The sequence below is a fragment of the Dipodomys spectabilis genome, unplaced genomic scaffold, assembly GCF_019054845.1.
Source record: "Dipodomys spectabilis isolate Male_0828 unplaced genomic scaffold, ASM1905484v1 ptg000019l, whole genome shotgun sequence".
In the NCBI taxonomy this organism is placed as follows: domain Eukaryota; kingdom Metazoa; phylum Chordata; class Mammalia; order Rodentia; family Heteromyidae; genus Dipodomys; species Dipodomys spectabilis.
In genome coordinates this window covers 15187422-15212043 of record NW_024870696.1, presented here as the reverse complement: position 1 = coordinate 15212043, position 24622 = coordinate 15187422, and the positions used below count along the sequence as shown (strand labels likewise).

The window sequence follows — 24622 nt, the reverse complement described above, 5'->3', positions numbered from 1 at the left end:
TTAACTATGCAAAACAACAACAACAACAAAACCTACAAGAGGAGCTGTGACTCCAGGGTTAGAGCACTAACCTTGAGTAAAAAAGCTAAGGCCCTGAGTTCAAGTCCCACTACAAAAACCAACCCAAGCTGGGTGCTGGTGGCTCTCACCTGTAATCCTAGCTAATCAGGAGGCTGAGATCTGAGGATCACAGTTCAAAGCCAGCCAGGGCAGGAAAGTCCGTGAGACTCTTATCTCCAATAAACCACTAGAAAACCGGAAGTGGCACTGTGGCTCAAACCGTAGGGCACTCGCCTTGAGCTGAAGAGCACAGGGACAGAGCCTAAGCCCAGAGTTCAAGCCCCATGACCAACAAAAAACAAAACAAAAAAACCCAAAATAGCAAAAATTGAGTTGCTTTTCCTGTAAAAGTTATAGAAAATATCAGCACCACTGGATGGATATTTGAGTTTCTACTATATGCAGTAGCTGAAGCCTTGTAATACTTTCTTCCTCAAGGCTTTACAGTTTCAAAATCTGCCATATACAGAGACAGTTGATCCTTGTACTATACTACCTTAGTTAGATATCATCTCCTTCCCATAGCCCAGGTAGATTTTTACACACACACTCTCTCTCTGTAGTTCCAGTTATGGAATTTTAGATACCAGAGACTGTTCTTATGGCTGTCGAGCCAGCTATAATTTTTTTTTATTATGCTTGTTCCCTTACCTCATTAATTTAAAACTTAAAAAAAAATATTTGAAAGGAGGGAACCCCCTTGAATCTGTGGGTTTGTTTCAAGACCATTCCCTCTCCTTCACTTCTAGTTCCAAAGCCTTAGTGCAGGTTACCAATGGATCTCACCTGGACTACCGCCTCCAGTCTTGTCTCCCTCAAATCCATCCTCCACACAGCTGGCAAAGTGATCTATTTAAGAAAAAAATTTAACCATATCACTCTTGTTAGGCCTCTTAATGGTTCACATCAATCTGAAGACTCCTTTATAATTGCCTTCAAGATCATTCATGAGCAGCAGGTGGAAACCTACATCTCTAGTTTCATATCTCCCCACCTAAAATTGTGCTTTCCCACATTTTGACCTTTATTCCTGCAGTCCGTGACACCTAAAATGGATTCTTATCCTACTCTTCTTTTTTTTTTTTGGGGTCCGGTCATGGGGCCTGAACTCTGGGCCTGGGCGCTGTCCCTCAGCTCTTCAGCTCAAGGCTAGCGCTCTACCACTTGAGCCACAGCGCCACTTCCGGCTTTTTTCTTTTTGCTTATGTGGTGCTGAGGAATCGAACCCAGGGCCTCAGGCATGCAAGGCAAGCGCTCTACCACTGAGTCACCTTCCAAGTCCCCCTACTTTTCTTCTAATTGATTACTTAACAACATTCAGCTCCCTGTACTTTCCCTCAAAAGAGTTCACATGTCTCTTTCCTGTTTTTAAAACCTGACATGTTGCATGTTAGTTTCCTGAGGTTCAATATATTGCTTAGTCTTAAAAGCTATATTTTTCTGTCAAGAATTCTGAAAATATGTGTTAAGTAACAGCTGCTTGAATTCCCAACTTATATAAAAACATAAATGACAGAAAACAATGAGATGTATCTTAATCTCTACATCACATTACCCAATGATTAAAAATTAGTTTCACAACTATCTACATGATACAGACAGAATTTCCCACTGCAAGGTAGATCTGTAACTCTTAGTTTCAAAGTTTTTTATTTTTTTCACTCTATCACATTCTTCCTTCTCTGAAAAGGAATGCATGTTTAAAATTCTAGAGGTAATTAAGTTTTGTTTTACATTAAGAATTGTTTGGAGCCAGGCACATGTGGCTCACCCCTGTAATCTTAGCTACTCAGGAAGCTGATATCTGAGGATCACCATTTAAAGCGACCCTAAAAAGGAAAGTCTGTGAGGCTCTTATCTCCAATAAGCTACTCAGAAGAAGCAGGAAGTGGGGCTGTGGCTCAAGGGGTAGATCACTAGCCTTGAGCACAAAGAGGCTCAGGGACTACACTCAGGCCCTGAGTTCAAGCCCAAGGCTGGCAAAAAAAAGAAAAAAAGAGCAGTTTGAGCAACTAAATGACTTTATCAAAATGAATGCAGAAATGGGCAAAGGGAATGTACAGAAATGGAAAGAGAAAAGGTGAGAAAATAGATTATATTCAAAGTGCCAGTGGCTCATGCCTATAAAACTCACTACTGGAGAGGGTGAGGTCTGAGAATCTCAGCTAGAAGTCAGCCAAGAAAAGGAAAGTCCATGAGACTCATCTCCACAATTAGCCACCAAAAAGAGCTGGAAGTGGAACTGTGGCTCAAGTGGTATACCACTAGTCTTGAGTGAAAAAAGTTCAGAGACAGCACCCAGTCCCTGAGTTCAAGTGCCAGGACAGGGCACAAGAAAGAAAAAGAAAAAGATAAAAAAGAAAAAGAAAAAGAGAAGAAAAGAAAAAAGAAAGAGAGAGAGAAAGAGAGGGGGAGGGAAGAGAGGGGGAGAGGGGGAGAAGGGGAAAAGAGGGAGGGAGGGAGGGAGGAAGGGAGAGAGAGGAGAGGAAGGAAGGAGGGAAGGAAGGAAGGAAGGAAGGAAGGAAGGAAGGAAGGAAGGAAGGAAGGAAGGAAGGAAGGAAGGAAGGAAGGAAGGAAGGAAGGAGAGCAGGAGAGAGGGAGAGAGAGGGAGAGAGAGGGAGAGAGAGAGAGACTCTGTAACTTATGGGTATAGGAGAGAGACAATTTAGGAGAACAAAGGAAGAGGCTATACTGACCAAAAAGCATTGTACTCAATCTAATTTAGGGAATTGTAACCCCTTTGCACAATTACTTAACAATAACAAAAACACCCAAAAACCAGTTTGTAAAGGGCACACATAGGGTTAGGGGGTATGAAACAAATGACAAGAGTGCCTGCTTGCCAAGCACAAGGTCCTAAGTTAAAACTCCAGTATTGCCATAAAGGTTGCTAAACTTAAATACATGTTTTTATTTTTGAAAAGTAAATTGAATGCATGTGTCTTCTTGTGTTTAAAACAGTTACAAAGTTATAGTGAATGGAACAGATAAAGTGTGTGTGTGTGTGTGTATATATATGTGTATATATTGTATACACACACACAAGATAATTAATTTACAATTAACAAAAAAAATCACACTTTAAGAAATAATGTTTTAAACTGCTCATATGTACTGTTTTTCTTTATTCCAAAGATGATTTACTTCACCAGAATTTCTACTGGACTATATAGGATTGTCCTTTATTGAAATAAAATTATTTGCCAAAAAGAAGACCACATTCACATATATTACTATCCATAAAGAACTCCATGACCAGGACCAAACACTGTACTATGTAGTATGTTACAGGTTTTTTAAATTATTACTGTATCTAATTTTGTAATTACAATCCATTGTTTTTTCATAGTACAACGTCCCCCTTGTTTGAAATTAAAAGAAGAAAACCTGAATTCAGAAGTTTTGCATTACTAATAACCCAAATAAGGAAACCATAAGCAGTTACTGAAGCCAACTTTAGTCCTAATAGGAAAAAAAAATTTTTTTAATGCCACTTTGTAAATCATACCATATTCACTTCCACCACAATCACAAAAACGTTTCTCCCACAGAATTCCCCATCTTAGCTAATGGTAATTCCATTGGTTTAAGTGCTGAGGCCAAAACTTTGGTAATAACTCATGACTCCTTTATTACATCACATATTATATCCAGTGTACTCGCTGCCTTAAAAAAGTGCACTCCAACCTAGGTTGGGGTGACTTACACCTCTAATCCTAGCTACTCAAGAGGCTGAAATCTGAAGAATGCAGTCCATAGCCAGCTTTGGCAGGAAAGTCCAAGAGACTCTAATCTGCAATTATGCATACCCCCCAAAAGGTGAAATAGAGCTTTGGCTCAAGTGTTAGAGCACTAGCTTTGGGGTGGTGATCAGGGGCACATGCAGGTAGAGGGTGGAAGGAAGCTCTAGGATATCACATAGGCCCTGAGTTCAAGCCCTAGGATCAGCATCAAAAAAGAAGCACCCCAAGCCTCACAGACATTCATTCTCCACTACCAACATCCTATCATCACCTTCATCTGTCACATACATTTTGTCAAAAAGCAACTGTTTTCCATGGTTCTATATACTTGATCTCTACTGCTTATTTTTAAAGTTGGCTATCTTTTACACTGGCAAAATGGCTCAGCAAATAAGAGAAACTTGAGAAATGGGACTACACCCAACTATAAAGTTTCTGCACAGCAAAGGACAAAAAAAGACAGTCAATAGATTGAGAGGACGTGGGGCTGGGAAGGTGGCTCAGTGGTAGAGTGCTTGCCTTGCATGCATGAGGCCCTGGGTTCAATTCCTCAGCACCACATAAACACAAAGAAAAAAGCCGGAAGTGGCACTGTGGCTCAAGTGGTAGAGCGCTAGCCTTGAGCTGAAGAGCTGAGGGACAGCGCCCAGGCCCTGAGTTCAGGCCCACGACCGGACCCAAAAAAAAAAAAAAAAAAAAAAAGATTGGGAGGTGGTATTTACCAAATATACACCTGACAAAGCTTAATATCCAGAATATAAAAGAGGCTCAAGAAACTAAAGCCCTCTTCCTGCTTCCAATGAGTAACCTGGTCACTAAATGGGCAAAGGAGCTAGAGGCTTCAGAAGAACAGCCAATTAACACACGAGGAATTCTCAACATCACTGGTTATAAAGGAAATAAATACAAATCAAAACAACATTAAGATTCAATCTCACCCCAATAAGATTGGCAAGCATCAAGAATTGAACAATAATAAATGCTGACAAGGATTGGCGTGGGGACCCTATCATCCTATTGGTGGAAATATAAGCTAGTATAACCATTCTGGAAAGTGGTTTGGAGATTACTCAAAAAACTAAACATAGAACCACCCTATGATCCAGCAATACCACACCTGGGAATCTACCTAGAGCATTACCAGTTGGAAGACAGGACAGACACTTGCACATCTCTGTTTATTTCTGTTGTATTCACAAATAGCCAGATTATGAAAAGAACACGGTTGCCCTGAAACAAGTGAGTGGATCAAGAAAATGTGATACATATATGCAATGGAATTTTATCATGCAGTAGGAAAACATATGTCATTTTCAGGGAAATGGATGGACCCAGAAAGAAAAAAAAAACATGTTAAGTAAAAGCCAGGCTCAGAGACACAAACACCATGATTTCTCTCATATGTGGAAGCAAGATCTAACATACAAACATGCATAACAGCACATATGGGGCTATATGCATATAAACACAAACTGAAGTGGAACTATTTGGGGGAAAAGGACAAATGGGGCCACAGGAATGGAGGGAGGAAAGGTGAGAAAATATAGTAATTACTGCCAATGCACATTATAAAAATTAAATTGCATAACTTGGGGTTAGAAATGGGAGATGGAAAATGGGGAGACCAAGACTGACTTACAGAATTATAAATTCTTAATTGACATCTTTTTTTTCGGGGGGGGGGGTCGGTCATGGGGCTTGAACTCTGGGCCTGGGTGCTATCCCTCAGCTTTTCAGTTCAAGGCTAGTGCTCTACCACTTGAGCCACAGCACCACTTCAGGTTTTCTTGTGCTTTATTGGAGGGAAATAAGTGTCTCACAGACTTTCCTGCCTGGGCTGGCTTTGAACTGCAATCCTCAGATCTCAGCCTCCTGAGTAGCAAGGATTACAGAGTGAGCCACAGGTGCTGGGCTTGACCATCTTATAATGCATACGTCAGATTGTGTTATTCTGCTTAAAACTCTGAAATGAAACAATAAAAACAGTTGAAATTGTTTTAAGATGGGAGGAGGGGAGATAATAGAGACTAATAAGAGGTGGCAATGTTAATGGTTACATTATATCCAACTATGGAAATGTCAAAATGAGCACCTCTTGTATGCTAATTTTTTTAATCTTTTAAAAATAAGGAAAACAAGTAAGGCTCAGGAGGCTCATGGCTGTGATCCAAGCTACTCAAAAGTCTAGAGGTCTGAAGACCAAAGTTCAAAGCCAGCCCAAGCAGAAAAACCCTAGATATGCATATCTCCAATTTACCATGCAATGGCAGAATTGGAGCTGTAGCTCAAGTAGTAAAGTGACAGCCCAGAGTGCAAAAGCTCAGGACAGCATCCAGGTCCTGACTTTAAGTCTAGTACCAGCATAAAAAATAAATAAAAAGGAAAAAAAAAAAAAACAATTAGTCCCCCAATTTTATAGTAAAAGGCCAAAGTCATAAAAGCTTAAAAGGTATTCACATTTTCTTTTCCCAGTTCAGCTCAATGGACTACCTCATGCTAAGCACTAGCTTTGCTGTTTATGCTGTTTATGTAGTTGGAATGTGAAGGCATACTCTTGCTTCAAGATCTTTGTAATGGCTTTACTTAATAGCTTTACATTCTGCTTAAAAGCCTGGTCCTCAGGACATTTCACTGAAGTATTATCCTATCAGTGTGACACTTTTTAACTAGAGTGTTTAAAAGTACACTGTTCCCAGTGAGACTCCCACAACCCCAAATTCCCTTTCCTCACTTACTTTATTACCATAGCATCTATTCCTGCCAACTATTTACTTATTATATTAATTGGTATAACCTAACTACGCCAATATAAGAACAGAAAAATTTTCTATTTTGTTAACAGAATAGACTTTTTAAAAAGCTTTACGGAATGAATAAATCATATAGACTGCCATACTCATAGAGGATGCTGTGAGAGAACAGAATGTAAAACCTTAAATTGGATAACCATCTAAGTGAGAGGAGCACAAATTCGGTACTGATGATTTTTTTTTTAAGGTTTTTTAGGTTTGTTTTTTTTTTGTGTGAAAATACTGTACAGAGGCATTACAATTACATGGGCAAGATAATGAGTACATTTCTTATCAAGCATTGTAGCCTCCTCCTTTTGTTTCCCCCTTCCCAACCCCAGGCCCCCCCCACCCCACCAAAGTTCGTTTTCAACATAATGACTTGTACATCTCATTGTTGCAATGGGTCCACCTGTATCCCTATTTAAACGATTTGTTGGTACTGATGATTGTTAATGTGAAAGGATATCTAGAACATGGGCTGCAGGGGAGGAATTCTAAGCGCAAAAAAAGGAAGTTTCCAAAATCAGCTTCTTAAGAATCCTATTATTTGACACAAGAACCAAACAGACTCATACAACAATTTTGTGTCAATTAAGGGTCATATCCAACTCAAACAATACCAAATATTCTTTAAACATATGAAGTAATAAATATAAGATAAAGGTTATATTTGAAGCAAAAGAACACAAACTATAACTTAGAAAACAATATTTTTCAGTCCCTATTTGTCTTCTTCCCATATCTGGGTCCTTTTAGTTGAGTGCAAAGCTCTTCTTTCTCACTACTCACTCTTATGTTCTCATAGAACTAAGGGTCATTTTCCTGTCCAACCCATCTGTACAGGATATCAACCAGAAGGATATCCTCCCTTATTAAAACCAAACAAAAAGAAAATCACTTTCAGTGGGAAAAAAAATCCTAAACTTTCTGAGGCCAAGAAAGAACATGTACTGAATCAGGAAGAATTAAAGAACTAAATAGAAGAGAACAAGCTCAGAAATAAAGGCTAAACCAAAATGAAACAAAAGCTGTGGGAAGAACAAGCAAATGTCAAAGTGTTTTACAGAGAGGTACTGGAGTCTAGTCTTTAACCACTTTCTTCATTTAAGAGAGTGGTATCTAGATGACTCAGATGTACTGAACCACAATAATTTAAGTGTGTAGGCTGGGAATGTTTTATTTTTGAACAATATAAATGACTACTGTGTATTAGGTTAACTTACATACCAACTTAACTTCTACTGAATCACTTCTACTGAGGTAGATCATGGATTTAAGAATGCAAGACCCTGACTTTAATATGTGTAAAGAACTTTGGCAATTATGTTATCTTTTTTTATTTATACACCTGAAGGACAAAAGAAAAATAAAGCAAAATATCAGAAAGAGTTTGTACAAAGTAAAACTATCGTAATGTATCAAATTAAAATTAAATATAAAAGTGACGCACAAATTCAGACCTAATTTGGAACTTAATGTTTTAGCTTTATTGTAACCATTTTACCAATTAGTTTAATTAATAATCAGTCATACAATCATTGGAGAAATTAAAGTATCAAATTTTAGTATCTTATAAACATTTATCTTGCCTGAATTCAACTTTGCATATTTTCTAAGAAACTAGTATGTTTTAAACACTTGTTTTTAAAGTTGTGTTTGTTCTTAATAATTAGTTTTCACTATATCTTAAATTCTTCAATCAAGACATGCATATATTAACATCATAAAGTAACACATTTTACTTATATTCTATTTTTTATTATAATTCTACTAAAAAATACCAGAAAAAGCAGATAAAACTTTGCTGACCAAGAATGAAGTGGTAGTAAATTATTTTAATATCTCCACTGACACTTGATTATTGTAGCAGTCTATGGTTCCTCCAAGCTACCAATTCTAAAGTATGCATACCTGTATCTGTCAAGTCGGATAGAGGAGATTCTGGAACCTCATGGAAACAAAGTGCAGTGTTTTGATGTCTGTTATAACCACGAGATGGAAGCAGAACTGTCCCCAGAATCATAACTCTGACCAGACGCAAAAAAGTTAGTGTCCCAAGTAAAGAGAAAGTCTTTGAATTCCACTGTCTGACAAACCACACCATGTGTATGTGCAGGAGCCAAAGGGAACCAATGAAATACAAGCATTCACAACCCATGGGGTGGAGTAACTGAATGGAAAACATAGTAAACACCAAAAGACTGAGTCAGAAAGAGAACTATTTCAGGAGCTCTGGGAATATTTTATACATATATGTACTCACCATACTCAAGAGAAATAAATAGCTTCGTAATAAACTAAGGATTAGTACATACAAAGGCTTTTATCTTAAGGAAATGAGGTAAGATTGTACCAGAACGTTTCCCTGGAGAAAACCTGTACACAACAAAACATTGAGAACATTTTAAAAAATAAATAGGGGAGAAAAAATAAAACATAAAGACTTATCCTTTACAGCAATCAAGTTAAAGAACCCATGAATCTAAAGTCATAGAAATAGTTTAATGTGATTCATAAGCACAGTCAGAAGTCTTCATAAACTTTTTGTCTATGTAGTTAATACAGGTTAAAAAGATGCACAATAATGCTTGAAAATAACAACAACTTGGGGGTGAGGGTTTTTTGAGACTGAACTGGCCTCAAACTTGTAATCTTCGTTTCAACCTACCAAGTACTGTGATTTCAAGAATGTGCTATCTAGGAATGTCCTGAAAAGCAGTAATATTAAAACTTAAAAAAAAAGATTAGCATATATTAGTTCTACAGCCTTCCTGCTGGTACCACCACTGTGACATAGGTTGTTTTACTGTCATTCTTCTTTGTCAGTATATATTAATTATAAAAAGGACATTGTCTCAATCAACGGATTGAGTTAAGAGTAATTTCATTTATTGCTGTCATTTTCCAAGCTTCATTCCTCTATTTTTCAAAAGCATCCAGTGAGTTTCCTTTTTCGGTTCCAGTCCTAGAGCTTGAACTCTGGGCCTGTGTTCTGTCCCTGAGTTTTTGTGCTCAAGACTATCACTCTACCACTTGAGCCACAGCTCAAGAAAAGAAAACCTTTTTCTTTTTGTCAATCACGGGGCTTGACTCTGAGCCTAGGTGCTGTCCTTGAGCTCTTCAGCTCAAGGCGAGCACTGTACCACTTAAGCCACAGAACTACTTCTGGTTTTCTGGTGGTTAATTGAAGATAAGAGTCTCACAGATGTTCCTGCCTGGGCTGGCTTTGAGCCTCGATCCTCAGATCTCAGCTTCCTGAGTAGTTAGGATTATAGGTGGGAGCCACTGGCACCCAGCACTATTCTCTATTTCTTAGAACAAACTATGTATTATTCAGCTTTATGGCACTGTGACAAAAAATCAGACTTAAAGAGGGAAAGTTTATTTGGGAATCACAGTTCAGAGGTTCAGTGGATATTTTTGCTTGATCCTCCAGTCTGGGCAATGCCAACAGTGTATCACAATACAAGTTTGTGTGATAAAGCAGGTCTGTTGAATTCAGGCAGTTATTAATCCAAGAGGAGAGGAGAGGACTAGGGTCTCAATGTCTCCTCCAAGAGTATACTCCCTGTGTACCAATTTCCCCGCACTAGGCCCTACACTTCCTTCAAGTGTCACCATTTCCTAACATTGGCAACAGGAAACTAAACAAGCCTTTAAATACATGAGCCACTGTGACATTCAAGGTCAAAACTATAGTAATATAATACAATACAGAGAATTTGGAGTAGAAATTGAAATTCAGTCTGTAGCACTTACAAGTCTTTAAGTCTTAAGAGAATTAGTAACATAGTAATGCAGAAGTGTATATGCCTTATTAAATATTTTTTTTCTGACAGGAATCAGCTTCTATACACCAAGGGCCCCACAACCAGCTGCACATTTAGCTTTTTACACTCAAGATACTAAAATTGACCTGTGACCTAAAAGCTAGAAATGCAAAGCTAAAACAGGGCCTTTTCAGAAAGGCACCAATGGTTCATACATCATATACATCATATAATATATACATCATATAATCTTGGCTAATTAGGAGCCTGATACCTGAGGATCTGAGTTTGAAACAAGCGGGGATAGAAACGTTCACGAGACCAAATAGGCCAAAATGGAGCTGTGGCTCATGTGGTAGAGCAGCATCCATCATCAGAAAGCTGAGTGTGAACATGATGCCCTGAGGTCAATCCCTGGTACCAAAACACTCACACACACACACACAAACACACACACACACAAAACCTTCACTATGATGAGTGAGTGAATGGTGGACAATGGACTTTGAGTAAACTGAAACATAGTTATCAAGAAAAAGGAAACTATAGCTGGGCCAGTGGCTCATGCCTGTAATCCTAGCTACTCAGGAGGCTGAGACTTGAGGATCGCAGTTCAAAGCCTGCCCAGGAAAGAAAGTCTGTGAGACTCTTATCTCCAATTAACCACCAGAAAACCAGAAGTGGTGCTGTGGCTCAAGTGATAGAGTGCTAGCCTTGAGCTGAAGAGCAACACCCAGGCCCAGAGTTCAAGCCCCACAAATGACAGGAAAAAAAGGAAGGAAGGAAGGAAGGAAGGAAGGAAGGAAGGAAGGAAGGAAGGAAGGAAGGAAGGAAGGAAGGAAGGAAGGAAGGAAGGAAGGAAGGAAGGAAGGAAGGAAGGAAGGAAGGAAGGAAGGAAGGAAGGAAGGAAGGAAGGAAGGAAGGAAGGAAGGAAGGAAGGAAGACTATAGACCAATATCAGCAGTACTAGTTCAAAAACTGGTTCAAAAGTTACTAGCAAACTAATCTAGGCACATTATTAAAAGAATTACACACTGTATGGAGTGAATGCAAGGCCAGTTGAACATATGAAAATGAATGTCAAACTCACTATAGGAATCAGAAAAAAGAAAGGAAGGGAAAAACAGAGAAAGGGAGAAAAAGAGAGGAGGGGGGAGGGAAAAGTAGAGGGAAGGGAATAAAGGGAACCACCTACTTTTGTTGGTATTTATTTAAAGAGGCAGGAGGGTACTGGTAGCTCACATTTGTAATTCTAGCTACTCAGAAGCTGATTTCAAAAATCAGGATTTGAAGCCAACTGGGACAGTAAAGTCCAGGAAGGAAAGTCCATGAGACTCAAATCTCTAACCACCAAAAAGCCACAAGCACCAGTCTTGGGTGAAAAAGCTAAGGGACATCACCCATGCCCTGAGTTTAAGATATGTTTATATCATTCCCCTCAAATTAAAAGCAATCTAAATGATGGACCAGAGGATAAAGTATATCCATATAATACTAGTGATGAAATTTTTTATAAAGTAATACACCACATGGATAGAATAAGAACAAAAATGATCATCTCAAAATAACCTTTTTTCAATGTAATTCTTAACCCTTTTTATATCAGAACACATAATTTAAAAGCAAGCAATCTTGATTTTTTTTTTTTGGGGGGGGGGGGGTTGTAAGGCCTGAACTCTGGGCCTGGGCGCTGTCCCTCAGCTCTTCAGCTCAAGGCTAGTGCTCTACCACTTGAGCCATAGCTCTACTTCTAGCCTTTTCTGTTTATGTGGTGCTGAGGAATTGAACCCAGGGCTTCATGCATGCAAGGCAAGCACTCTACCACTGAGTCACCTTCCCAGCCCTCTTGATTTAAATATGTATTGCAACTCTAGTTTTTTATTTATTTTTTTTTGGGGGGGGGGGGGGGTCCAGTCGTGGGGCCTGAACTCTGGGCCTGGGCGCTGTCCCTCAGCTCTTCAGCTCAAGGCTAGCGCTCTACCACTTGAGCCACAGCACCACTTCCGGCTTTTTTCCTTTTTTTGCTTATGTGGTACTGAGGAATCCAACCCAGGGCCTCAGGCATGCAAGGCAAGTGCTCTACCACTGAGCCAACTTCCCAGCCCAGTAGTTTTTTAAAAGATGATATTTTGCTGTTATGTTTAACAATATTTAGTGATACTGGGGCTGGAAAAGTGGCTTAGTGGTAGAATGCTTATCTAGTATGCATGAAGCCCTGGGTTTGATTCCTCAGTACCACATAAACAGAAAAAAAGCCAGAGGTGGCGCTGTGGCTCAAGTGGTAGAGCACTAGCCTTGAGCAAAAAGCTCAGGTACAGTGCCCAGGCCCTGAGTTCAAGCCCCAAGACTAGCAAAAAAAAAAAAAAGTAGTATCTCTCTTTTATGAAAACCAAACATAAGTATGAGGTACAATGAGACTATTATAATGGCTACTATGAAAAAACAACAACAGTGTCAAGTGCTGATGAAGACATGAACAAATTGGAACACTAGTCATACATTACTGAGGATAATGAGCACTTCCACAAGCACTATAAATAGGCTATCCATTCCTGAGTACCTACCTACGCAGGAAGTGTAAACTTACATTCACACAGAAACCTGCACAGATATGTTTATATCATTCCCCTCAAATTAAAAGCAATCTAAATGATGGACCAGAGGATAAAGTATATCCATATAATACTATGAGTAACAAAAAGAAAAAATTTGATACATACAAGTTGGATGAATATCAATGGCAATATGGTGCATCTTCCTAAGAAACAATTTTCAAAAGATTATGTTATATGACTCCATTTGTGACAGCTGAGAAGCTAGAACTACACTGATGTAGAAAGAAATAATGGTTGTGAGGAGGCAAGGCTAGGAGAAAAGGTTACTACAGAGGGATTTTGAAATATACTTGGGGAACCCATGTAATGAAATCATGCCTTAGGTCGATGTAATTATGCTGCTGATAGTAAGGTCACATGAATTTACAAATAAACTGGCATGGTCCTACATGCTTGCAATTCTAGCACTTAGGAGGCCAAGGCAGGAGGATTAAAGAGTTGAAGGACAATCTGCAGTATACAGTGAGACACTCTCATAAACACAAAACAAAGAGAAATATACAACAAACCAGAAAAAAAAAAGAGAAGGGTTGTGTATGTATGTGTGTATGCGTGTGCCTCTGTACATACATGTGTGCCAGTACTGGAGCTTAGACTCAGAGCCTGGACACCACTTTTTCTGATCAAGGATAGTACTCTACCACCTGAGCTACACTTCCACTTTGGCTTTTTTGCTAGAAAATTGGAGATAAAGGTCTCGTGGTCTTTTCCTGCCCAGGTTGGCTTCAAACTAGGATTCTTAGATATCTGCCTCCTAAGCAGTTACAATTCCATGTGTGAGCTACTAATGCTGCTCAATTGGCCAGGCGCCGGTGGCTCACTCCTGTAATCCTAGCTACTCAAGAGGCTGAGATCTGAGGATCCTAGTGCAAAGCCAGTCTGGGAAAGAAAGTCTGTGAGACTCTTATTTCCATAAACCACTAGAAAACTGGAAGTGGCACTGTGGCTCAAGCGGTAGAGCGTTCGCCTTGAGCTGAAGAGCACAGGGACAGCGCCCAAGCCCAGAGTTCAAGCCCCAGGACTAACAAAATCTCAATTGGACAATGATTTTTAAATGAGAGGGAAAAAGTAATGAATGTATTAAAGCGTATTTTCATACAAATGTCATAATATAAAGGACACATCAAAGAGCTATAAATATCAGCAATCATTATAAGAATTTACAACCTACCCTGAATTTAAATATTTGAATTTCTAGTACCTTCTGTTCATAATTGTGATACAGGTTTAAATAAAAGGTCTTTCCTAAACATATAAAATACATACAATTCAGCAATCTAAGATCTTTTCCTCTTATTAGAAACACATCATTGCCTATGTTAATCCAAAGACAATGAAATACCTAGGGAATAAAAGGAATGTGCTAATACAGTGTCCCTCCTAGAATTCTCAGTCAATGCAGCTACCACCTGGTACAATGACTTCAATGCACATTCCTAGGGAGGGACTCTCAAATAAATCTCCATCATTCCTAAGAATCTATAAACAATCTTTTGTAATCTAAGCAGTCAGCTGTTTCACCAGGACTACGGAAGCATGCAACAACTGCTTTCACATACACATATGAATGGAATGTATCTGTGAACACACAAAAAAGTATCAATAATACTCCAATGTATTAATTTAAAACTACTTACTAAATATCTACTTTATGCCAAGTACCATAATAAGACCAGAGACAGATATATCAGTAAAATGAAAATATGAGATCTGTGCTCCCATGTATCACCTCCAATCTAATATACTAAAAAGTCATTTTTGTATCAATCATCTAAAGTAAAGGGAAGAGGAAGAAGACACTCCAGGTCAAGAGTGGCAATGACAACATTAACATCTTAATACATTTTAGAAACGGAAGAAAAAATACATTATGGCCTTAGGATTTCTGTTTGTTTTGGGTGCAGAATATGTGACAGAATAAAGTGCTAAGAAAGTGAAAACAGAAGAGTTCTAGATGCCTTGAACACCACAACAAGAATTTCCTATTTTTCTTTTTTTATGTTTCATATTTATTAAAGGGAAATCTGGAAAAGATATCATAAAACTTTTTCAAGGACACAGGGGTGGTTTTAGTGAGGAAGAAGAATTTCGTATTTTTCTTATGGGCAACTGAAGACATTAAAGTGCAATGAACATTCAGAGAGTTTTTCAACTCAGTATTTTTACCTGCTGTGGTAATGGGAGTAGATGAACATTTTCACACAATTCATATAAAGCTAAATAGTAATTCACTAGACTCAAGAAAATATTTATTCAGTAAGCATTAAAAGTGAACATCCTGTATAATAAATCTGCATTTTCAGTAAACATTCTTTACAAATAATTTTAAAACTAATGTTAATACATTTAATTAACTAAATGTTAATACTAACATTTACACACTTAAATGTTGAGAGTATATGTGAACTAGATATGTGGTTCCAATATTCAAATTATATATAAGAGAATGGGACTAATAATGTTGAAAATAGTCCAAATTATTTTTCTCTGGCTCTAATGCCATAACTTCAGTTTAGGGTTATTTCTTCCTCATCCGAGTTTTTATAATGGTCTGCCTACCAGTTTCTCACTCACTGGTCTTATCTAATACCAAGCCAATATGCAAAGACAGGTAAAGATGATTTTTTTTTTTTTTGTCTAGACGCTAGCAAGCTATTTACAATTTTTCAATTGATTTTTCAATGATTTTTCCCACCACAATATTCAAGTAAGTCTCAATTTTCACACATGACATAAAACAGGGACTTCCACCATTAATCTCTTGCCCATTTTCTTTTTGATAAAGAACTAACAGTTTAGGGGCTGGGAAGGTGGCTCAGTGGTAGAGTGCTTGCCTTGCAATGCATGAGGCCCTGGGTTCGATTCCTCAGCACCACATAAGCAAAAAGAAAAAAGCCAGAAGTGGTGCTGTGGCTCAAGTGGTAGAGCGCTAGCCTTGAGCTGAAGAGCTGAGGGACAGCGCCCAGGCCCAGAGTTCAGGTCCCACGACCAGACCCAAAAAAAAAAAAAAAAAAAAGAACTAACAGTTTAACCTATGTGTTAGATATACTAAACTTACTTTATTTAGGCAAGTGGTGCAGCATCTCAAGATATTATAAGACTATGGCCTGGGAAGGTAGCTCAGTGGTAGAGCGTTAGCCTTGAGCTGAAGAGCTGAGGGACAGTGCCCAGGCCCAGAGTTCAGGCCCCACGACCGGACCTCTCCCCCCCAAAAAAAGATATTATCAGACTACTGTCTCTATTCCTACTTTACCTGTAAGATCTGTCTATTTTAGTGTCTCATCCTAGTAAATACTATCTATGGGCATTAAAAAAAAACCAACAACAACTCATGAAAATGGACCATATTCAGCACTGGAAGAAGACCAAAATTGGTTAGACTACTATTCCTGAATTATGGTAGAGATCTACCAACCCCAAAGGAATAAAGCATTTTAACAACACTTCTACTGTTCCTGATAAGCTATTGTTTTAGGCAACCCTCTGAAAGTTTATTTTTCCTTTGAATGCAACTAAAATGGGGGCTGGAGAGACTTAACTCCCTAAAAGACAGCTGCTAAGACCCTTCCCTCTGGGCTGCCTAGGACCAAGAATTACCAACCAGGCAGCAGGATGGACTGCTTTCATGTAGGCACCCAAAACTGGCCTACAGTTCTGGAAAGCTGTCTCAGCAAAATGCTTGCAGCAAACTTTTACCACCACAAGAGACACTCCCACACAGTCCGTGGGGGAGCACTTAGCCCAACAAGAGATCAATGATTATTGGCCTTTAATTGCATAACTACAAAGATTAGTGAAAGAGCAATCCTTCATTTGCCTGAAGGTCCTGCCATGTGACACCTTGTCACATGCCTGCTTCTGGTTACATAAGCAGGCTGCTCACATAGCTATGTAATCAGCTGAGAGACACCTCCAGTGCACTATCTTCCCCCAGTGTTAGAACATTAGGTCCCAATAAAGACTTTCTTCCAAGTGGGCTTGTGCCTATGTTATTGAGCTGGTAACACAAAGAAAAGGAACAGAAGCAATTATGGCAAAAGTAACATCAGAGGAAGAGAAGAAACTTCCCTAGCAGCAAAACAATAGCCATGTTGGTAAATGGTTCCCATAGCACCAAGAGCCACAGTAGCAATGATCCAGTGGGAGCATCACTGGGCTAATCAAAGCTGGCTGGCCTGGAGAAAACTTACAGAAGTGGAGTGGGAAGGGATAAGGTCCTGTCAAAGGCAAGCAGCAGGCTGTTGATTGGGATTAGCTGATAGGGAGAACCCTCCTGCCACAGGTCCTTGTCCCATCATCAGAGCTCAACCTCCACAACCAACAAAAAAAAGAAAAAAGAAAAAGAAGGGCTGTCCGTTGTTACTGCTGCTTCCTACATTATCCAATGGCTATCTCTTTTGTAAATGTGATCTCTCAAACCATTCTCTGGCAAACCAAAAGCACTAAAATCAACTTTTAAAACACACATTAAAGGTGGTCAGCCTATTTATTCCCTGCAAACTTAAAGTAGACTATTAACAGATTATGTAACCATCTGTAAAGTGGCTTTTGGATCTTAACACATTTTGTAAGGACTATTCATAGTTTTCTCCCTATCTAGTCATCAGTAGTCAGGGGAATTTTTTCTATTAAAAATCCCAGCTATTCAGGAAGATTTGATGCTAGGCAGAACAAAAAGTTAAGTAAGACCACACTGAAATCTTTAAGCTAGATACAGTGATGCATACCTATGATCTCAGCAATGCAGAAGGCCACAGGTGAGCATTCAAGGCTAAGGGCCAGCCTTGTGTAAAAACACCAAACCCTACCTAAAATAACTAAAGCCAAATGGGCTGTGGAGTATAGCTCAAGTGGCAGAGTGCCTCAGCAAGCGAAAGGCCTTCAAACCCGTATTATTTAGCATTTTTAGGTATACTGGATTGGCCAACCATTCTGAGTTTTGTTGTTGTTGCTGTTGTTTTGTCAGTTGTGGGGCTTGAACTCTGGGCCCAGGCCCAGCTCTTCAGCTCAAGGCAAGCACTCTTACCACTTGAGGTACAGTGCCACTTTGTGGTTTCTTTTTTGTTGTTGTTGAGTTTTTTTTATATTAATATGCTTTTATTACTGTGAAAATACCGAACAGAGGGGTTACAATTACATGAACAAGGTAATGAGTACATTTCTTATCATGCATTGTTGCCTCCTCCTTAGTTTCCCCTTATCGTTCCTGCCACTTCGTTCCTGCCACTTCGTGTTTTCTGATGGTTAATTGGAGATAAGAGTTTCATAGACTTTCCTGCCTGGACTGGCTTGGAACCATGATCCTCAGATCTCAGCATCCTGAGTATCTAGGGTTACAGGCATGAGCCACCAGCACCTGGCTTGGATTCGCCAACCGTTCTAACAGTCTAACAGAATAGTCATAATGCAGATCCACAACTCTGATTTGCATGTTCATTATGCTTTGCAAATAAACTGCTATATCTTCAGAGATATAATTACACTGAATGGAATATAAAAGTTAAGCAATAACAATATTCCAACATGTCCTAACTCTACTAACAAAACCATTAAAAGGAGCTGGGAAGGTGGCTCAGTGGTAGAGTGCTAGCCTTGCATGCATGAGGCCCTGGGTTCCATTCCTCAGCACCACATAAGCAAAAAAGCTTGAAGTGGTGCTATGGCTCAAGTGGTAGAGCACTAGCCTTGAGCTGAAGAGTTGAGGGACAGTGCCCAGGACCAAAGTTCAGGCCCTACGACTGGCAAAAAAAAAAAAATTAAATTAAAAAATTAAAAATTAAAAAAAAAATTTTAAAAACATTAAAATTTATAGTAAGCAGGGCAGTGGTGGCTCACACCTGTAACACTATGGACTCAGGAGGCTGAGATTTGAAGAGGTTTCAAGTCAGCCACGAGAAAAAACTCCGTGACACCCTTATCTTGAATTCATTACCCAAAAGTCAAAAGCAGAGATATGGCTCAACTAGCAGAGTACAAATCTTGAACAAAGAAACAAGTAAGAGTGAGAAGCTCTGAGTTCAATATCCCAGAAATGGGACTCAACAAAATCAAACTGTATAGTGACTTAAGTTCTTATTCTTATGCCAATTTTTCTTTTTTTATGCCAATTTTTCTTATGCAAGTTTTCTAATTTTTGTTACGAGTTTTCTATTTTTTGTTACAAGAAGTATTGTTTCAGATTTAAAATTTGCAAGGATTTTTGTTTTTTGATTTTTGTTTTTTTCTTCTAGTACTGAGGTTTGATCTTGACCAACAGCTTAGGTTTTGGTTTTCTTTTTTTGCTTACAACTGGCAAATTCACATGATAGAAAACAGTCTGGAGGTAACAGGAAAGTGAGTAAAATCACTGCTTACTAGTGAGAGCTTCCAAGTTGGCTAATAAATAGCAGTAGTGCTGGAACAACATTGTGAAATTTTACCCAAAATAGGAAAAATAAAAGGTTTTATTTTGTACACATTTTGTAATAATGTTGAGTGTTTTCGAGAGAGAATCTTATAGAGGCTGATCTATAAGCAACTATCTCTGTCATGGAAAAGCTGTCCTGCACCACAAAAAGTGATCACATGAAGCCACTCCCCCGACTCCCACCCCGTCATGGGGCTTAGTTCAGGGCCTAGGCACTATCCCTGAGCTTTTTTGCTCAGGGCTAGCACTCTACCACTTTGAAACACAGTGCCACTTCTGGGTTTCTGTTTGTTTTGCCAGTTCTGGGACTTGAACTCAGGTCCTGAGCATTGTCTTTGAGCTTCATGTGTTCAAGGCTAGCACTCTGCCACTTGAATCACAGCACCACTTCTGGCTTTATCTGTTTGTGTGGTACTAAGGAATCAAACCCAGGGTTTCATGCATGCTAGGCAAGCACTCTACCACTAAGCCACATTCCCAGCCCACCCACTTCTGGTTTTCTGGTGGTCAATTGGAGATAAGAGCATCACTAGACTTCCAACAGTGATCCTCAGCTCCTCCACAGCACCCAGTATTCACATGATTTTTTTTTTCAAATTCGTTATTGTAAGTGATTATATAATTTCCCAAATTTCACAGTATTGTGGGATAGTGATGCTTAAAAGTCACAAACACATTCTAACTTTCATGGGGCAAATTGTCTGTTATGATCTGTAACATTTATGAGTTCTATGACCTTTGCAATACAGTTACTTCTTCCACACTGGGTGATATGTACATTTCTTTTGTTATGCATAGCATCAGCTGTTCCCTCTTTCCCATTTGTTCCCTCCCTCCCATTACTGCCATTGAGTTGCTTAGTTCATTTTGATCCATGTCCAGTGCAGCTGATGGGTCCTGCTGTTGTATGTTTTTTCCTGATTCCCACTAGTTCTGTGTTGTCCTCCTGGTTTCCCTCTGGTGTGCACATATAGACCATATATGTGATCAGCGGCATGGGGTTATATAGTAGTGATTTGACCAGATGAGTGGAGCTCCTTTGTTTCTTTTTGGGATCCAGTCATGGGGTCTGAACTCTGGGCCTGGGCGCTGTCCCTCAGCTCTTCAGCTCAAGGCTAGCGCTCTACCACTTGAGCCACAGCGCCTCTTCTGGCTTTTTTCTTTTTGCTTATGTGGTGCTGAGGAATCAAACCCAGGGCCTCAGGCATGCAAGGCAAGGGCTCTATCACTTAGCCAACTTCCCAGCCCACTCCTTTGTTTCTTAAGTCTTGTTAATTTTGTCTTATCACCTTACATTTTGGATTTAACATCCACTTATCAGGGAGATCACGTGATGTTATTAATCCCACAATTTAATTGTAAAAATTATCAAACATGCTAGGTGCTGGTGGCTCATGCCTGTAATCCTAGCTAAAGAAGAGGCTGAGATCTAAGGATGGCAGTTGAAAGCCAGCCCAAGTAGCAAAGTCCAAGAGACTTATTTCCAATAAACTATTCAAAAAAGGCTGGACATGGTACTGTATCAAGTGGTAGTGCACTAGCCTTGAGCAAAAGAAGCTCAGGGACAGCACCAAGTACCCGAGTTCAAGCCCCAAGACCAGCAAAAATCAATCAAACAAACAAAAATCAAACACATACATCTTCTCAAATATTTATCATTCTTTAGGGTCACATAAATGAAGTCTTACAGAATGAAGAAGTAGAGGACAGATGTCCCAAATGTCACTAGGTCTCCCAAATAGAGCTGTGGAAGCCAGTCATCCACATTACATTTAAAATTCCTATTAAAAAAAAAAAAAAAATGCAGCCAGGCACCAGTGGCTCATGCCTGTAATCCTAGCTACTTAGGAGGCTGAGATCTGAGAATCACAGTTCAAAGCCACCCTAGGCAGGAAAGTCCACGAGACTCTATCTCCAATAAACCACCAGAAAACTGGAAGTGGAGCTGTGGTTCAAGTGGTAGGGCATTAGCCTTGAGTTGAAAGAGCTGAGGGACAGTGCCCAGGCCCAGAGTTCAAGCTCTATGACTGACCAAAACAACAACAACAACAACAAAAAACCACCCTCCTTGCAGGGTGCTGTTGGTGCACACTGTAATGGGGGGGGGGGGGGGAGGGGGCTGAGATCTGAGGATCTCAAGTCAAAGAGTCAAAGACAGTCCAAGCAGTAAAGTCCTTGAGACTCTTATCTCCAACACACACACACATACACACACACACACACAGCACACAGCACAGAGCTGTGGATCAAGTGGTAGAGAACTATCCTTGAGCAAAATAGCTGAGGGACAGCACACAGGCCCTGAGTTCAAGCACCAGGACCTGTACAAAAAACCAAAATAAAAATAAAAAGCTGGAGGTATGACTCAGCAGTAGAGCAGCCAGCCTAGCAAGCTAAGAGCCTAGATGCAAGCCCTAATACCACAAAAAAGACAGCAAAAGGCCTCTTAGGCCATGAAAACTAATGTCTTTGAAACTGCAGATAACTTTTTAGAAAATTCTTTCATTAGGATTTATGAGCTGTATATTTGGAAGTAGACTTATTATGGCATTCCCATTGATATGAATAGTTTATATTACACACTAATCAAACCATATCTGTTTCACTGCTCTATATAAAGCACATACACACAAACTATGAGGATCATATTTGCTCTTTCCTTTGGCCATGCATTTTTCCATTAATACCCATCCTCCAACATAACCTATTTTATTTTCTTGCAATTCCTTCTTTTTTTTTCTTTTTCCCTTTTTTTTTTTTTTTTTTGGTGCCAGTCCTGGGCCTTGAACTCTGGGCACAGGCTTTTTTTTCCTCAACGGTATCACTTTACTACTTGAGCCACAGCTCCAATTCTGCATTTTTTGGTGGTTAACTAGAGGTAACAGTCTCACAGACTTCTCTACATAGGCAGGCTTCAAACTGCGATCCTCAGATCTCAATCTGCTTAATAGCTAAGTAAAGGAAGGCATGAGCCACCAGCATCCAACTCTTGACATTCTTTTTTATGTGTAATTGGATAAAAGCTCTTTTACTCTGGTAGTTCACATGTGCATATGTAATAATTTAGTCAGATTGGGGCTGGGAAGGTGGCTCAGTGGTAGAGTGCTTGCCTTGCATGCATGAGGCCCTGGTTTCCATTCCTCAGCACCACATAAGCAGAAAAAGCTGGAAGTGGCGCTGTGGCTCAAGTGGTAGAGTGCTAGCTAGCTTTGAGCTGAAGAGCTGAGGGACAGTGTCCATGCCCAGAGTTCAGGCCCCACACCGACCAAAAATAAAAAAAATTTAGGCAGATTAACATCTATTATTGTCCCTTTTTTCCTTATCCTCCTTAACCCTTTATTATTCAATAATATTCTATCATCTGCATATGGACACATGTATACCAATATTATTTGTTTTCCATCATTCTCTCTCTCTATCCCCAAAACCCCTTCATTTCATAGTTCATAGTTTGTAGTTGATTTGAAATTAAAAATAAGGTCTTATCCTATTCACATTCGGATTCAGTTTTCCTTCTTTCTCCCCCCACCTTTTCTTTTTTAGTAGGCATATATTAGTTTTTCCAAGTAGGTTAAACTGTGACATTTCTATACATGTGCAGAATGTGTATAAAATGTATTCATGTATATACTCTCTCTGTCTCCCCCATCCCACTACCCACACATTCTTTAAAAGTTTCAACAGATACTGTTGTTTTATATATAAACTATATTGACTATTAAAATTATCTAAATAAAGTTGGAATTTCATACAACTGAACATACAAAACTTTTTTTCCTTTTTTAAAAAAATTTTCAGTGCTGGGAATAGAACCTACGGCCTTATCCATACTAGACAAGAACCCTAAGAATGAGCTGACTGCATCTTCAATCATATACAGTAACTTTGAATTGTACTTAGATTCAGGCAAACAAAAAATATCCAAGACAATTTTTAATTTAAAAGTTCAATCTGCTAGGTGCCATGGCTCACAACTTCTTAAAAAATTGATCTTTGGCCTACATACTTAGGAGGCTGAGATCTAAGGATCTTAGTTCCAAACCAGCCAGGGCAGTAAAGTCAGTAAGACTCTTACCTCCAATTAACCACAAAAAAGCAGGAAGGAGAACCAAGTAGTAGAGCACTAGCCTTGCGCAAAACAGCTCAAAAACAGCACCTAGGCCTTGAATTAAAGCTCCAAGACCAGCATAAAAAAAGAAAAACACCAGTTTCATTAACTAGTGTTTTACTACTCTCATGCTGGACCTGTGACTTAGGTGTTAGAGCACTAGCCTTGAATAAAAAACCTAAGGGACACTACCCAGGCCCCGAGTTCAAGCCCAATTACTATTTCACACACACAAAAAGTTTTACAGTAAAAGGATAAAAGTTCATTAAAGTTCTTTTAAAAACGACAGAACACTTAAAAGATTTCTTGTGGGCAAAAAACATCACCAACTAAGTCATGAATTCTAAGGATCCAGGTTACACAACCTTTGACATCAGAGTATAAAAGAAAAGCAGCACTGATAAAGGCAGTATGAGATTCAGAAATAAAATTGTATTAACAATAGTTACATATTAAACAGAAATTGATTTAATGACTCACCAGTTCAAAACATGTGCAACTGAGGTGTATTTTATCTAAAAGGGTAAGGGCTTATATAATCTAGCCTCATTATTTAATGTGCTTAGATAATTCCTAAAAATGAAGGGGAACAATGTAATTCTGCCCAAACCACCACTACTGTAATAGGCAATCACATATTACTAATTAAAACCAAGATATATATATTCATTGGAATGCTTATTATTGTACAAGTCAAGTGCCAAGGCATTTTTCACCTTAAAAAGGAATAGAATGGGAGCTCAGGGGTAGACTCCTGTTGAGCATACTGTAGGCATGGGAAAAGAAAAAGAAAAATCCAGGGCTTTTAAACTTGTGACATTACTGTGATTATTCGGGAACAAGAGAAACAGCTATCTTACAGGTTTATTATTATTATTATTATCTAATTTTCTTTGTAATCCAAAGTGTCTATGGGGCAGGAAGTGTCTATGGTCTCTGGCACTTACATAAAAATGAGAGAAACAAAAATGTAAGTCACTCATTTTAAGAAAAGAGAGAGGTGCCGGGCGCTGGTGGCTCACACCTGTAATCCTAGCTACTCAGGAGGCTGAGATCTGAGAATCGAGGTTCAAAGCCAGCTCGGGCAGGAGAGACCGTGAGACTCCTATCTCCAATAAACCACCAGAA

At 39.2% G+C, this 24622-nt stretch overlaps 1 protein-coding gene across 4 annotated transcripts in view; it reads right to left on the bottom strand.

Moving 5' to 3' along the window:
- Nucleotides 1–24622, bottom strand: part of Abl2 (ABL proto-oncogene 2, non-receptor tyrosine kinase) — a 76726-nt gene that overhangs the window by 20579 nt on the left and 31525 nt on the right. For 2 of the 4 annotated variants that reach the window (XM_042674369.1, XM_042674371.1), the window contains exon 2: nt 847–909. The exons of the other annotated variants lie outside the window; for them this stretch is intronic. In XM_042674369.1, the coding sequence (XP_042530303.1) occupies nt 847–909 (63 nt within the window). The remainder of the gene's footprint in view (nt 1–846; nt 910–24622) is intronic. 4 annotated transcript variants of the gene reach the window in all.